The sequence below is a fragment of the Dunckerocampus dactyliophorus genome, chromosome 21 (genome assembly GCF_027744805.1).
Source record: "Dunckerocampus dactyliophorus isolate RoL2022-P2 chromosome 21, RoL_Ddac_1.1, whole genome shotgun sequence".
Taxonomy (NCBI): Eukaryota; Metazoa; Chordata; class Actinopteri; order Syngnathiformes; family Syngnathidae; genus Dunckerocampus; species Dunckerocampus dactyliophorus.
The window spans coordinates 11,090,723-11,104,693 of NC_072839.1; the positions used below are offsets into that span (position 1 = coordinate 11,090,723).

The following is a 13,971-nucleotide window of genomic DNA, read 5'->3' on the forward strand; positions in this document are numbered from 1 at the left end:
TAGGTTTGACATTTTAAAAGTGTGTTTTATTGAGCAGTACTTGCAGATATTAAGGCTGTGATTGTTACAGGACACTTGGCGAAACAAGTCATCTCATAATGATCCTTTCAAGTGCACGGCAAGCTTCAGTCTGGTTTGGGAATTACACACATTTGGTTTACAGTACAGTACACAGCATCATAGCTCAGTGCTTTGCCATCATTGACTATTTAAATAACCATAGACGCACTTATTTACACATATTTGGTACACCTGGCTTGTATTATACTCCTTAGATGCGACTCACTCTGGTGTACCCTTAGAGGTAGAAAGAGTCAAAGGACGTGATTGAGTGACATCTTCACACTCATTTTGGCCTCGCTATAGCCAGGCATGGAGGAGGAGGGTGCAGGGCGTTAGCTGCCTGAACGTGAGGGGTCATTTGTCTCTGGTGAGCACCATCTCAGTGAGCCTGATGAGGGCGTCTCGCTCCGCCGAGGGTCGCAGCATACTGATGTGTCTGATGGCTTCTTGGCAGTAACGGCGTGCCAGGAAGTTTGTCTGCTGTACGCCGTCACTCTGGGCAGGAACAATTTCGCAAAAAAGGTGTCATTTTAAGCTTGTTTGCTTGCATTTTACATGTAAGGGATCTTTCCATGTTATGTTTACAATGTATTCAGGCTCCTACCTGAATGACGTACTGCCAGGCTCGGTCGACGTCTCCTTTGGAGCTGAAGCGTCTCATTATCATTGCATGTAGCTCAGGAAACTGAAGGAGACATGTATTGATGACATTTTTCTTTAAATGGAGGTCACCTCCTATGAGGCATTACCTGCTGACAAGCAAAAAGAACCGGTCCTGTGGCTAAGCCCAACTTGAGGTCCGCCGCCGAGGGCTTCCCAAGCTGACTGGCGCCTGTGGTGAAGTCCAACACATCGTCCACCAGCTGGACAGGAGAAACAACCAAGAAGCTCATTTTGGACATCTCTGTACTTCCTCTGGGCCTCGTGTCCACATTGCTCACCTGAAACGCGATGCCAACATTCCTCCCGTACTGGTACGCTATTTCATGGATGTCCGGGTCCGAATTGACCAAGATGGACACCTTGGGGGCAAGGAAAAGATTGAAAAAAAAACAGGACACAGAGATGGAGTGTAGAAATTGCACAGACAGAACGTACATACTGCTTTGCAACTGTTGGCGATCAGGCTGGCCGTCTTCTTGAAGGTTTTCTCCAGGTAGTGTTTGAAGCGCTCGTTCTCGTTCTCCTTGGAGCCCAGCTGCATGAATTCGCCTGTGGGGCAGCACTGGAATTATTAGGCTAGTGAGTATGTTCACCATTTTTATGCATACTGCAAGCTGTAAAAAGTTCAATGCTTATTGGGTTTAAGCATATCTGATCTGTTTTGTGCACAGAGTGTAACACTATGATTTTACGTCAGCTCAATTACCTCTGACTAGGTCTTCGATGACCTGTGACAACACTTTGACCACGGTGATGTTTCCAATGCGAGCCAGAGCCATGGACGCAGCCGACAGGATGAAGTCTCCTGCTAAGATGGCCTACAGGACACAGAACACAATCAACCACAGACACTAACAAGAGTTAGTGTTTCATTCTCGCCGACCTTTCTTTCCCCCCACACGTCATTGATGGTCCTCTTCCCCCTCCGCTTGTTCGACCCGTCGATGACGTCATCGTGCACCAGGCTGGCCGTGTGGATCATTTCGGAGATCATGGCAACGGCGCGCTGGCCTGGGATCAAGTCTCTGGAGATGACCACAAGGTGATCAAATACGACTTCATCATGGTTACTCACGACTGTGTGTGTGTGTGTGTGTTTACCCTGCTCTGTTGCTATGGATGTTGAGGGCGCGTGCCATGAGGACCACAATCATAGGTCGGATGGCTTTGCCCTTGCCATCAAAGTAGTAGTCGCATAAAGACTTGAGCTCCTCTTTGGACACAAACAGCTCCTGTAAGGACAGCAATTTACACACAAGTAAGTTCTAATGTTGTTGAAAGTGTATTTATTACTCACCTTTTTGATGTCATCATATAAACTTGCTAAATCTTTCTGGGCTAGCGTGAAGGGGTCTTTCAGTTTGGCGTCACTGTGAATATTCCTACAGGAACATGATGGATACAACAGCCGGGGTTTATGTCTGGATAAACACACACCGACACACATTATTATTATTTTCATTAAATAACAGCACTCTAATATAATGTTTAAAAAATATATATATTTATATCTCACCTGGTACCGGATAACGTACTCCTCTGTACGACCCTCTGCTTTGGTCGTAATGATGGCTGCAACACAAAGTCATGAGACTGTTTTGATGTATTTTTGTAGCAATTTCTTTCTTTTGATGCTCATAAGGAAACCCATGTCCAACAAATAATGAAAATAACTCTACATAAACGGATAACAAAATGACAGTAAATACTATTTTTTTTTCAATCCACATTTTTTTTTTAGAAACCCACCCAAAAAATGTATCGAGTGATAAAGTCACTCACTTTTCCTTACAGTAATTATTTTTCTAATGTAGAAAAAATACATTTTACAGTAAATACTAATGTTCCTTGTCTATATTTCAATTACAAATTGAAGATACATGTGGGCTTTTTTTTAAAGTGACAAAATACTAGCGCTAATGTTAGTATGTTATGCTATTTACATTTTTTAATAGCTTCAGTCTATTGCAATGCCAATATAAGAATGAATGAATGAACGAACGAACACGTAGTAGTCAGGTGTATTTCCGGTTATGCATATAAGGACGTGCAGTCGCGTCACCCACAGGTTATTGACCCCTGTGACATGAAGTTAGTATACAGGACACTCGTGCACTTACAAGACCGGAAGTATGAAAAGTATTCCGTCTTGAGCAGTATTCCGACCCCAAAGAAGGGCCGACTGACAACTCCCTTCCCCTTTTAAATAACCAAATGACCTTCCTGCAGCGACTCCCACCCCAACACACTTACCTCGTCCCCAGGCCAGGAGCTCCAACTCGCCCGCCCGCTTGTCACAGCAGAAACAGATCCCGGCCTGACTCTAAAGTGCAACTGGGCTTCTAGTAAACTCGTCCCGGTATTGCCAACAGTCCATCTTTGGCATCGCCGCCACAGAGGGGCCGCCATTTTTGCCCGTGCGCGTGCAGCAGTGGGACCGGAACAGGAAGTAGGCGAGTGACGTAGACTGTTTTGGAACTGCTCGCTGTCAGCTATCCGTGGCTCGCCTGCTGTAAAAAAACAAAAAACAAAACGAACTTGTTTCTGTATAAACTCGAGCCAAAGTCGTGGTTTATAAGCTGTTTCGTTCCTATGTGCCCTATTTTTCCCCGAATCACCGTATTGTTTTTGCTTGCTTTTAGACTACGGTGTTAGCGACGCTAGTAGGTTTGCTAACTGCTAACTTTAACAAACCCCCACGTTTTGTCCACCGTAAGGCGTAACATCCTAAATTGTTCAAACCTTAGACACAATAACTTGTTATGAGTAACTTCTTATGACTACAATAATTATTTAATGTAATTGATGCAGACGTGCAGTTGACATGTGGAGCGTTCCTAAAGTACTATTTTTCACTGTGGTGGCAGCAACAAACATGACCATAGTCCACATGCTAGACTTTTGCCAAAAAGCTGATTCTGAGTGTCAAAGTCAGGACATCTCTCCGTCAGCCCTGCAGCCCCGTGCACAAATCCTCAATTCTAGGTGGAATGCAAGTGTTTTGAGCCTCATACAGAACCTGAACCACTTCAGAGTCTCTAGTGAGAAACTCAGGGGTAGGAAAACGACATGGCCTTTAGTTAGATGGCCATTTTGGTGGTTCGTCTGATACCTTCTTTCTGCAGGGGCTTTTCCAATTGATGAAGTCCAGGGGAATGCAGTCCGCACTGTAAAGAACTGCATCTTCTCCGAGTCCAGTCCGACACCCCTGAAAGGCCGATTAAGATTGGCTGCCGTTTCAAAGGTAACACAGCCATAACACAGAACTGCATTCTTAGTAGTGCTGAAATATGTATGTTGCATGCAATGATTCATCTGCAGGATGTTCTAGAAGGGCTGTTGGATTTGGACATGTCCGTGACCCAGTCAGAGGAGTTCTTACTGTATACCAGTGGAGGAAGATGTCTACCAGGCTCTCAGCCTCTGGCACACAGATATGGAGGCCATCAGGTACAGTCCAGTATCAAGGCTGTATAAGTCAAAGTCTAATGCCATTAGAGGCCTCCCCTACCCTCTGAAAAATTGAGACCAACACATGTAAATATGCAAATTAGGGAACAAAGTTATAGATATTTCAAGAAAAATCTACATCTCAGCCTTGTGATATAGGTGAAAAAGCATATTAGTAGTATGAACTTCTGTCTTTGCCCCCCCGTCCCCCCCAAAAATAGTTTTTTTTTCCCCAAATATTTCAAATTTCAACTTTAATCTTCTATGACTTCTTTCCCATAATATTTGACTTTATTCTCATATAACTTTTTCCTCAACCTAAGTTCCAAAAATAACAACTTTTTGTTTTGTTTCTCATATTTTCACTCCAAAAAAAAAATCTTTGATATTCCAATTTTATGCTACTAAAATGACATTTTTCCTGTTTTTCTTAAAATTGACTTTTTTCTCATTAGAATACTATTTTTCTGTTAATTTTTTTTTAAATTATTATTTTATGATGAAATTACAGCAGTTTTTCCATTTCTGCTGTTTTATTTTCCAACGATTTCAACTTTCTTCATGTAAACGTTTTTGGTCATAGTATTTTGACTTCTCGTAACAGAATCATTTTTTGTGCAACCTAATTTTCCAAAAATTACAGCTTTATTTGTAGTTTTGTTTCTGACAATATTGTGACTTAAAAAAAGTCCTTTCTTTAATATTTCAATGTTATGCTGCTAAAATGCTGTTATTTTTCCTCATAATACTACGTTATTCTTGTAAAATTACGACTTTCTTGTGAGAGTATACATTTTTTTCTCTTAATGTTTTTACTTTATTCTTGTAAAACTGCTGAGTTTTCAATTTTTGCTGCTTTTTTTTTAAGTTCCCATGTAAAATTGTATTTTTAGAATGTGCCAATAAAAAACGGCTGCGGGTGAACATACACCTGGCATCGTAGCTGTAAAAAAAACATGAGGGTATCGCCAGCCACTAATCCTCTTCTAGACTGAAACTTACTTTTTTCGGCTCAAACCTGAAAAAAATATTAGTTTCTGCTAGAAGGTCAAAGCTAAAATCACTCATGGCACTGACTGACTGAATAATGCTTGCACTGACAAATTGCAGCGCTACGATGCTCATGGCCACTAGGGGGCATATTTCATGGTATTTGGTGATGTGCTATGATATGCTGTGATGTATTAACCAACATAGGAAGAGTCAAAAGTCAACTTGTATTTAGAATATGTTTTCTCCACAGCAAACAATGGAATAATCAGTTCCAGGTTCCATCATGAAACCTTTATCAACTGTCCAGGCAACCATTTAAGGAACATTTCAACAGTATTTATTCCATGTCTGGTTCTCTGGTCATCATCACAGTTGAATAACTCCTTGTAGAACTGCTGCACTTCTGTGGTTTCATTGCAAAGGTTGTTTTGTTGCATTTTCTAGTTCTTGTCATCATCATTGTTTGTTTTCCTCCGTGATAGTTTGGCTACTGGGCAGGTCAGCTGGGCGATGGCCGAGCACATCTCCTTGGCCAGTACACCAACAGGTAAGAGAATATCTTTGCTGTATTTTCCATGTGTAATAAAGTATTCCAGGTGAAATGTCGGTATACTAGGAAAGGGGACACGTGGGAACTGCAGCTGAAAGGTTCCGGAAAGACGCCCTATTCAAGGTAGCCCAAGTGGGAAAACCTGGAAAAGGCCTTGCCCGTCTCTTTATGAATGTCCGTCGTCATCCCACGGCAGGTCAGGAGACGGCCGGGCTGTGGTTCGCTCTTCGCTCAGAGAGTTCCTTGGCAGCGAGGCCATGCATTTCCTCGGTGTGCCCACCAGCAGAGCCGCCAGGTGAGAGAGAGAGCAAGCTAATGTTGCACACTATGCTAGTGCTACGTCACATCAATCCCACCTGGTTTTACAGTACTTGGCAACACAGAGTTTGCTATGGCATATCTAAAACAGTGTCGATTTTCTCGCTAAATCTGGCAACTTTCCAAACCCTCTTGGTGACTTATTTTCTCAAAAGCGACTCGCGACTTCTCCTGACGTCGCTGGGAGATTTTTCTGGTATTTGGGGACGTGAAAGCGAAAGCACATGTTGTTCTGAGCCAGCTGCAGCAGCACACTATCACCTTGATGATTAGCGGGTCGCGGTCTCCGAGCACGTAGCTCCAGTGCGCTTCTCATTATAAAACATATTTCTATGCGCTTGTTAAATAGTTTTATTTACTGCGCCGTAACTTACTTCAGACTCAACTCAAAACTCCCTCACCTTTTCTCTCTCCCGCGCAGTGAGACTCACTGCATACACTCGCCCACGTCCCCCTCCCTTGCTCATCCAATCAGCAGTCAGAAAGCATTATAGATGCGTTCACGGACTTGCGGTGAGTCGGATATTTCGCATTCTTTTCGAAAATGCACATTTCCCTTGCTTTGGTGTTGGGGGGGGGGAAAAAAAAAAAAGAACCCGCGCTCAGCAAAGGGAGCCGCATCAAAGAGGCTGAAGAGCCACATGTGGCTCCGGAGCGGCGGGTTGCCGACCCCTGGTCTAGGATGTAACCGATTATTCGGTTAATCCGAGCAACAAGCTCCAGAGGAATCGACTTGTTCTAGAGATTTGATCCGCGCATACGAGACAGATTGGTGCAACTAAATTGTAAAAAATTGCATTTTCGTGTGGGCGGAGCAATGCCAACAAGTTTGATGAGTTGCCAGACAACACAAAACAACCAACAAGGGAGGGGTTGTTGATTTAGTATTTTTGTTATGCTGTTTTCTTTCAGTTTAGTCGTCAGTGACGAGCCAGTGTTGAGGGATCAGTTCTACGACGGCAACGTGAAAACAGAAAGAGGTGACTTTAGGTCGTTAATTGTGATGACTGTATTGTGTGGTAGTTGATCACACGTGGTGTCCCTCATCAGGAGCTGTCGTGCTCCGCATAGCCAAATCCTGGTTCCGGATTGGCTCGTTGGAGATTTTGTCTCGTAGCGGAGAGCTGGATCTTCTCAGGTGAGCCGGACCTCACGATGCTCTTTCATTTTTTTTTTTGACTGACTTTCTGGTTTTGTGATTTTCAGAAAGCTGCTCAACTTTGTCATCGAAGAGCATTTCCCTTCCATCCAGTCAAAGGACTCTGATAAATATTTGGCAAGTCAAATATTATGTTGGGTACATTTGCACACGCAGTCGCCCCTCACTGCATCACGGTTCAAACCTCGCGCCCCCACTCTATCATGGTTTTTAAAATGAATTAATGAATGATCACTGCTTCGTGGTTGAATACAGCCTATTATTAGTAACAAAAACTGCATATTTAAACTAATTGTACGTATTCTTCGCCTAAATTAAGCATTTTCAAGCATAACAATGGCTAAATGAACTAAAATACAATTATAAGGCAGAAGAAGCATTGTAATTGTGAATGTAGTATTCTACATTGTCCAGTAGGTGTCAGTAGTCGTTTGGTGAGACGAGATGTGATCAAGGACAGGCATTTGTTGCAGGTTTAAATGATCTCACAGCAGGCGCAATAATGACATAATAATCATAACAACACAGGCCACAACCCAGCTCCGAACCTCTGACATCACTTCCTGTGCTCCACCCGTCTGCCCGCCCGCCCCTAAGATCCTCTAGGGAGCACATTTACTGAGACACACATGAGCAGGAGTTTTATTTACGTCTACTATATGAGTGGGAAGCCACTTAAAGCCACATTTGCAATACAATGATGAGACCACAGGAAGTACGCTGTCCAGAAAAAAACAACAAGGAACTGCTAACATGAGTCTTATCTTATTTGTGTCTAATGTCTTATTTTGTCTGATTTAATGCAAATGTAAAGATGACTATAGGGGTGTTATCTCATGTCTAGGGGGCATCTACTCATGTTAAACCTATTTTGGGGGGGTCTGGAACCAATTAAGAGATAAACGGGGGACAACTGTTCTTCTTAATGTGCTGTATAACAAATTCAGCTTTTGTAAAAATAACAAAAATACTGTATGTTTGTATTACTTTGGTTCCCTTATTTCTGGTCAAAATACTTAACACATTTTTGAATGAACCAGTTAAAAATAAGCTTTATCATCTTCGTGAAGGCATTGGACTGTGTACCTAATGAAGTGGCCTGTGTTGTCTTTTTTCTTGTCCAACGTGAGGTGAATTGTTGTGTTTGTAGGTGTTTTATTCCCGCGTGGTGAACGACACGGCACATCTGATGGCTCAGTGGGCCTCCGTAGGCTTTGCGCACGGTGAGAAGCTCACGTGACTCCATGTCGACATGTCTCACGCACAAAGACTGACATCCTCGTCTCCGCAGGCGTGTGCAACACAGACAACTTCAGCCTTCTGTCCATCACCATCGACTACGGCCCCTTCGGCTTCATGGAGTCATACAACCCCGGTGCGTACGTCTTCCTTCCCAACACCACAGAGAGCGTGGTTTCACCGCTGTCCAACTGTTTCAGGTTTTGTCCCCAACACGTCCGACGACGAGGGCCGGTACAGTGTGGGGGCGCAGGCCAGCGTGGGCCTCTTCAACCTAGACAAGCTGCTGGACGCCCTCAGGCCGCTTCTCACTGCAGGACAACAGCTAGCGTAAGGAAGACAAGACACCGCATGACATACACAGCAACTTCTTCTGTTTTGTTTTTTTTAGGGCGGAAACGGTTTTAAAGGGATATGTGGACATCTACAAGACAAGGTACGGCAATCTGTTGACGTATATTTCTATCTATGTATGTACATCTATGTAAGAATGTTTGTTTCTGGCATGTGGGTAGGATTCATCATCTATTCAAAGCCAAACTGGGACTTCTTGGTGACGACGTGGAAGATGATTACATCATCGCTCTCCTGCTTCAGGTGAGTTCTTACACCTGCTAGGCCAGTGGTTCTGTTATTTTGTGTCATGCCCCCACTGGGGGCCAGAAATGTTTTTTTCGCACTCCCTCCATTTGAAATACTATTGAGATTGCACAGACTGAATTCAAAACCGAAAGCAGCGAAACAAACAAGCGTATTCAAGAGTCAGACTGCATGCTGAGTACAACAAATCCATACATGTTGGCAGGTCTGCACTAGTATTGGAAGTCCTCCCTGCCTCGCGCGTCCCCAGCCCCCCATTTGAGAAGCACTGTACCAGGCCCACATTCCAAGACAAGAGCTGAATCAGTTAAGACAATGACTGTCAAATGTTTGTACTTAGCTCCTACACCAATACCGTCATCCCAGCTACGTGAAGTCAATTTCCACAAAGTAGGATTTGGTTTTACTCAACGGAATATTCTTGTAGTTATGGCGTAGAAAACCTGTTTACGATCTTCTAAATATGGTGTGGAACTACTTATTAGAGCCCCCTAGACATGGAATAAGACCCATATTATCACCTTTATATTTGTAGTGGATATGAACAGAGCAAATAAGATAACATAGACGTAGGGGTGTCCAAAGTGCGGCCCTGGGGGCCATTGATGGCCCGCGACACATTCTAAAAATACGATTAAACAATAACGTTTTAAAAACAACAGCAAAAATGGGGTGAATAAAGCAGTCATTTTCCAAGAATAAAGACAAAATATGAAGGGAGTAAAGTCACAATATTAACAGAAAAATATAGCATCAAGTTAAAATATTGTAGGAAAAAATATCATATCAGAAACAAACCAAACAAAGAATTAAGTTGAATTTTTTAATGGTAATAAAGTCAAAATATTTTGAGAATAAGTCATATTAGTATGAAGGGAAAAATGTACAAGGAGAAGGTAGACATCAGCCAAAAGGTAATGGAAGAAGAAACTGTTTAATAATAATAATAATAATAATAATAATAATACGCTTTGTCACTGATAAAATGAATAAATATATTTTATATGTGTAAATATTATATTAAATATTTTGTTTGGGTTGGTTTGAAAAAAAAAAATGTAAAAGCGGCCCCCGCATCTTTTGATTTTTCAGTATGTGGCCCTTTGTGGAAAAAGTTTGGACACCCTAGACGTAGACACATGTTAGCAGTTCCTTGTTGCAGTGGCTTTGACCTCATCAATGGACTGAAAAGGCCGTTTCACGCTGGTATTGCGCAATGTCGTCTTGTAAGAGGCTGAATTCAACCACCAATCATTTATATTGATTTATTTAAAAAAAAAAAAAAAAAACGCGATACGGTGAGGGAGCGATATTTGAACTGCGATGAAGTGATCCGTCCGTCTGGTACATTGCACCTCGATAACCAAGTAGCCTGTGAATGTTGTCCAGGTGATGGAAGACACGCAGGCTGACTTTACGATGACCTTCAGACAACTGAGTGAGGCTTCAGCACAGCAGCTCCACAAGCACAACTTCACACAGGTGCTCCGCTGTTTCAGCACTGGAAATGATGTCCCACAGCGTGGACGGAGGAGGGTTTGTCAAAATCCATATGTTTTATTTCTGCGTGTGGGCTGTCAGGCATGGGCTCTGGAGGACTTGTCTTCGCATGGACACTTTGCAGACTGGCTGAGCACGTACCTGCAGCGCCTCAGCAGGCAAGCATGTACAAGCACAGCATCTACCTCGTGATCCGCGTAGTGTACGTCAGCGTGGTGTGTTTGTGTCCTTGCACTGCGCAGGCAGTCACATGACAAAGATGTGGAGCGTCGAGGGAGGATGAAAGGTATGATGATGATGATGATAAAGCAATCCTAAAAAAAAGACAAGCGGACCACAGTGTTGTGTACCTGCAGGTGTGAATCCACGATACGTGCTGAGGAACTGGATGGCGGAGTCGGCCATCAGGGAAGCAGAGATGAATAATTTCTCCGAGGTAAGGATTCGTCCACACTCCAGCATTTCAATGGACGTAAGCTTTTAATGCTCTAGCTTTATTCATTTTACCCGCTAGGTGGTGCTGCTGCACCGTATCCTCTCGTCTCCTTTCATCACTCAAACCTCAGCAGAGGAGGCGGGCTATGCAGCAAGGCCTCCAAGGTGGGCCCAGGGGTTAAAGGTCAGCTGCTCTTCTTGAGAGATCAAGAAGAGCCTTCTTCACTGACCCAGAAGGTTCGGAACTTCGGAATCACCTGGACCAAGATCGCCTTGTCTTTGTCTTTCACCGTCCTTTTGTCCTTCTTCCACAAGTAGAACGTCTGCAGCAGTAAAACAAAAGTTTTGGCTTTCTATGTTAAGGTTCAGGTTGGACAGGTTGTACGAAATTAATCTTAAATTGTTATTGAATTAAAAATAAATCCACAGAATCACCTAAAAGAGTGGAAATGTTAGAAATGGAGTGACAAACATGGCAAACTGTTTGATGTGTTTTAGTGTCTTCAAGGAGGGCACCAAAGACGTTCCATCATTGACAAAAAAAAAAAAGCCAAGATGGAGATATTTGATTACGCAAGAGATAAATCAAACCAGATCACCTCTGGACTGGACTCACCTGGGGGTTTTTGAAGACCTCGTACTTCTCTTCCCGCTCTTGAAAGAGGATTTGGTTCTCGCTGTCCCTCGTCCACGCCAAGAGAGGCTCCACCAGGTTTTCATGGTCCTCAAATGTTCTCACCAACCACAGCTCCTCTCTTGTGACCACCACCAGGGGTCCCACTCACAAGAGACAAATTTGCCACATTTAAAATTTCCAGCTAAAGAAGCCTTTGGGATTAAAAGTGAAACTTCTTCAACAAAAAAGAGTCCATTGCCTCATTCAACCTTTGTGGATACGTAGTGTACAAATTTACCAATGTATTCCAAAGGTCTGTTCCACAAGACCTGAACCAATGTGGGAAGGTCTCCAAAAAGTAAAAACCCCCATGTTAGCAGAAAGGACTTTTAAACAGCACTAAATCTCCCAAATATCCATTAAGGACCTCCACCACTACCTCCCCTCACACATTTGCCATTTGTTTTTAGACAAAAAACAAATGCAACCATCTGCCTTCTTCTGTTGTGGGGGTGATGATTATGTACTTGTGCCCTTGCGCCACCACACAGTGGTGCTGCGAGCTGGTGAAGTAACATGGTATTGTATTGGTGGTGATGACGGCGATAGATGGAGCAATACCAAGGAAGTAGTCAGGAAGCCATTTGGTGTGTTTGTTTCTCGACAAAACAGCCAACAATCACCAGTTGTTTTGAAGCCAGACTGCTTAAACTGTTCACGAGTAGCGTGACCACCTGAACTCCACCACTGAGACATGAAGATAGAGCCATGGTGATTCGTGCTGGACCTGGAGAAATATCATCCAATACATTGTCACCAACACACCTAGTACCAGTAACAAACTTAGTAACTAGCTTCCATCGACGAGGGTTCGGCCAACTCCAAACATTTAGCGTCAAGAGTGTAGTACACACATTACATACAGTATGTACAGTACATAGTATGTACATATTGACTGAGTATTTGCATTGACAAGAATGTAAATGATATCAAGTATTGAAGGGCCTAAATGTGACCATGTCAGGGTGGTCCGTGCACGCTGAATTCTTCATGCATATTTTTAAACTGGCACAGAATGTGAAAAAAGAATGTAAAAAGAGAAATGGCTTCCTTGCTATTTCTCCAGGTCCAGCACGAAATGTCCTCATCACCTCCCATACAATATCAGCTGGCTAACTCAACTGGTAGGACTGCAGGCTGTGATGCAGGGGTTGAGGGTTCAAAACCTGGGCAGGGCAGATGGAAACATTGGGCATCCAGCAACATGAACTTGTTTTGTGAAGAAAAGAGAAATGGCTTCCTTGCTATTTCTCCAGGTCCAGCATGGAATGTCCTCATCACCTCCCATACAATATCAGAAAGGCTTGCCAGCTGGCTAACTCAACTGGTAGAGCCGCAGGCTGAGGTACAGGTGAGTAGTGTTCAAAACCCGACTGAGTCAGATGGTAGCATTAGACACCCGAGTGCATTTTGTCTAAAAACAAATGGCTTGCCCTGCATTGTCCAGGTCCAGCACGTATTGTCGTCATCACTGCCAATACAATATCGCAAACCTTCGCCCGCTGGCTAACTCAGTTGGTAGCACCGAGGGTTACGGTGCAGGGGACCGGGGTTCAAATCCCGGTCAGGGCCGCCTAACATGTGATAGGGAGTTGCTTCCCCAGTTGGCGATCGATGTGGCACAATATATGTAGGGACACCCCCTCAACGTTACTTATGGTAACACACGAAGACGACGAAAGGACCCGCCTCCAGGATGATCCAGGGAAAGTTTAAAGAAGTGCCACAGAGATCTGTCCAGCTGGGTGGAGTCAACATAAAAGGAGAAGTAGGCGTATAGGAAAAAAAGGGGGAACCGTGGGCGAAGGCGTGGGGGGGAGGCTCGGGGTGGGGGGAGGCGGGAGGGAGGGCGCGGGCGTTGGCGTGGGCGTGGGGTGGTTAGGCGTAGGAGTAGCCAGCGGGCCTTTTTATAAGATCTCTTATTATACTTTAAAAAAAACTTAGCACAAAATTTTTATTCCATTTTCTCTCACACCAACTTGGAAAGCAACACCAAGTCAATTGTTGAGCTTCCCTGACCTGGATTTGAACCCTTATCCCCTGCACCATAGCCTGCGGTGCTACCAGTTGAGTTAGCCAGCTGGCAGTCACACATGATATTGCATCGGAGGTGATGACCACCATTCGTGTCAGACCTGGAGAAAAAGCAAGGAAGCCATTTGTCTTTTTCTCGACAAAACATGTACATGTAGATGGATGCCCTACGCTTCCATCACTTGTTGATCATCCCTGACCGGGATTTGAACCCCGATCCCCTGCACCATAGCCTGCATTGCTACCAGTTGAGTTAGCCAGCTGGCAATCAGATGTGATATTACATCGGAG

At 43.8% G+C, this 13,971-nt stretch overlaps 2 protein-coding genes across 7 annotated transcripts; one reads left to right on the plus strand and one right to left on the minus strand.

Moving 5' to 3' along the window:
• Positions 1 to 4: 4 nt before the first annotated feature.
• pdss1 (prenyl (decaprenyl) diphosphate synthase, subunit 1) lies at positions 5 to 3,169 on the minus strand. 2 transcript variants are annotated; one of them, XM_054765266.1, is made up of 11 exons: positions 2,980 to 3,169; positions 2,243 to 2,298; positions 2,024 to 2,108; positions 1,828 to 1,958; positions 1,610 to 1,751; positions 1,433 to 1,544; positions 1,166 to 1,275; positions 1,005 to 1,085; positions 813 to 926; positions 668 to 748; positions 5 to 558 (listed from the first exon to the last, which is right to left on the minus strand). In XM_054765266.1, exons 1-11 carry the CDS (start codon positions 3,133 to 3,135, stop codon positions 418 to 420), a joined length of 1,209 nt encoding a protein of 402 aa, XP_054621241.1. In that variant the 5' UTR covers positions 3,136 to 3,169; the 3' UTR covers positions 5 to 417. The 2 variants fall into 2 exon arrangements, with proteins under 2 accessions (XP_054621241.1, XP_054621240.1); XM_054765265.1 differs by having other exon boundaries at positions 2,024 to 2,147.
• Positions 3,149 to 11,411, plus strand: LOC129173911 (protein adenylyltransferase SelO-1, mitochondrial-like). 5 transcript variants are annotated; one of them, XM_054765245.1, is made up of 19 exons: positions 3,149 to 3,782; positions 3,852 to 3,970; positions 4,048 to 4,176; positions 5,652 to 5,716; positions 5,786 to 5,842; positions 5,916 to 6,014; positions 6,950 to 7,017; positions 7,088 to 7,175; positions 7,244 to 7,313; positions 8,347 to 8,419; positions 8,488 to 8,571; positions 8,636 to 8,765; positions 8,827 to 8,871; positions 8,951 to 9,032; positions 10,425 to 10,517; positions 10,617 to 10,693; positions 10,778 to 10,821; positions 10,892 to 10,971; positions 11,102 to 11,411. In XM_054765245.1, the coding sequence occupies exons 1-19, from the start codon at positions 3,551 to 3,553 to the stop codon at positions 11,150 to 11,152; spliced, it is 1,686 nt and encodes a 561-aa protein (XP_054621220.1). In that variant the 5' UTR covers positions 3,149 to 3,550; the 3' UTR covers positions 11,153 to 11,411. The 5 variants fall into 5 exon arrangements, with proteins under 5 accessions (XP_054621220.1, XP_054621221.1, XP_054621219.1 ...); XM_054765246.1 differs by having other exon boundaries at positions 11,105 to 11,411; XM_054765244.1 differs by having other exon boundaries at positions 3,149 to 3,767; positions 11,050 to 11,411.
• The last annotated feature ends 2,560 nt before the right edge of the window (positions 11,412 to 13,971 follow it).

Excerpts from the sequence above, each read along its gene's own strand:
- LOC129173911 (XM_054765243.1), top strand. The coding sequence starts at position 3,551 with ATGTGGAGCGTTCCTAAAGTACTATTTTTCACTGTGGTGGCAGCAACA. Across the intron at positions 8,766-8,826 it reads ACTGCAGGACAACAGCTAGC|GGCGGAAACGGTTTTAAAGG; the intron begins GTAAGGAAGACA and ends TGTTTTTTTTAG. Across the intron at positions 10,972-11,049 it reads AGATGAATAATTTCTCCGAG|GTGGTGCTGCTGCACCGTAT; the intron begins GTAAGGATTCGT and ends TTTACCCGCTAG.
- pdss1 (XM_054765265.1), bottom strand. The coding sequence starts at position 3,135 with ATGGCGGCCCCTCTGTGGCGGCGATGCCAAAGATGGACTGTTGGCAAT. Across the intron at positions 1,959-2,023 it reads TATATGATGACATCAAAAAG|GAGCTGTTTGTGTCCAAAGA; the intron begins GTGAGTAATAAA and ends CTGTCCTTACAG. Across the intron at positions 559-667 it reads CCTGGCAGTACGTCATTCAG|AGTGACGGCGTACAGCAGAC; the intron begins GTAGGAGCCTGA and ends GTTCCTGCCCAG.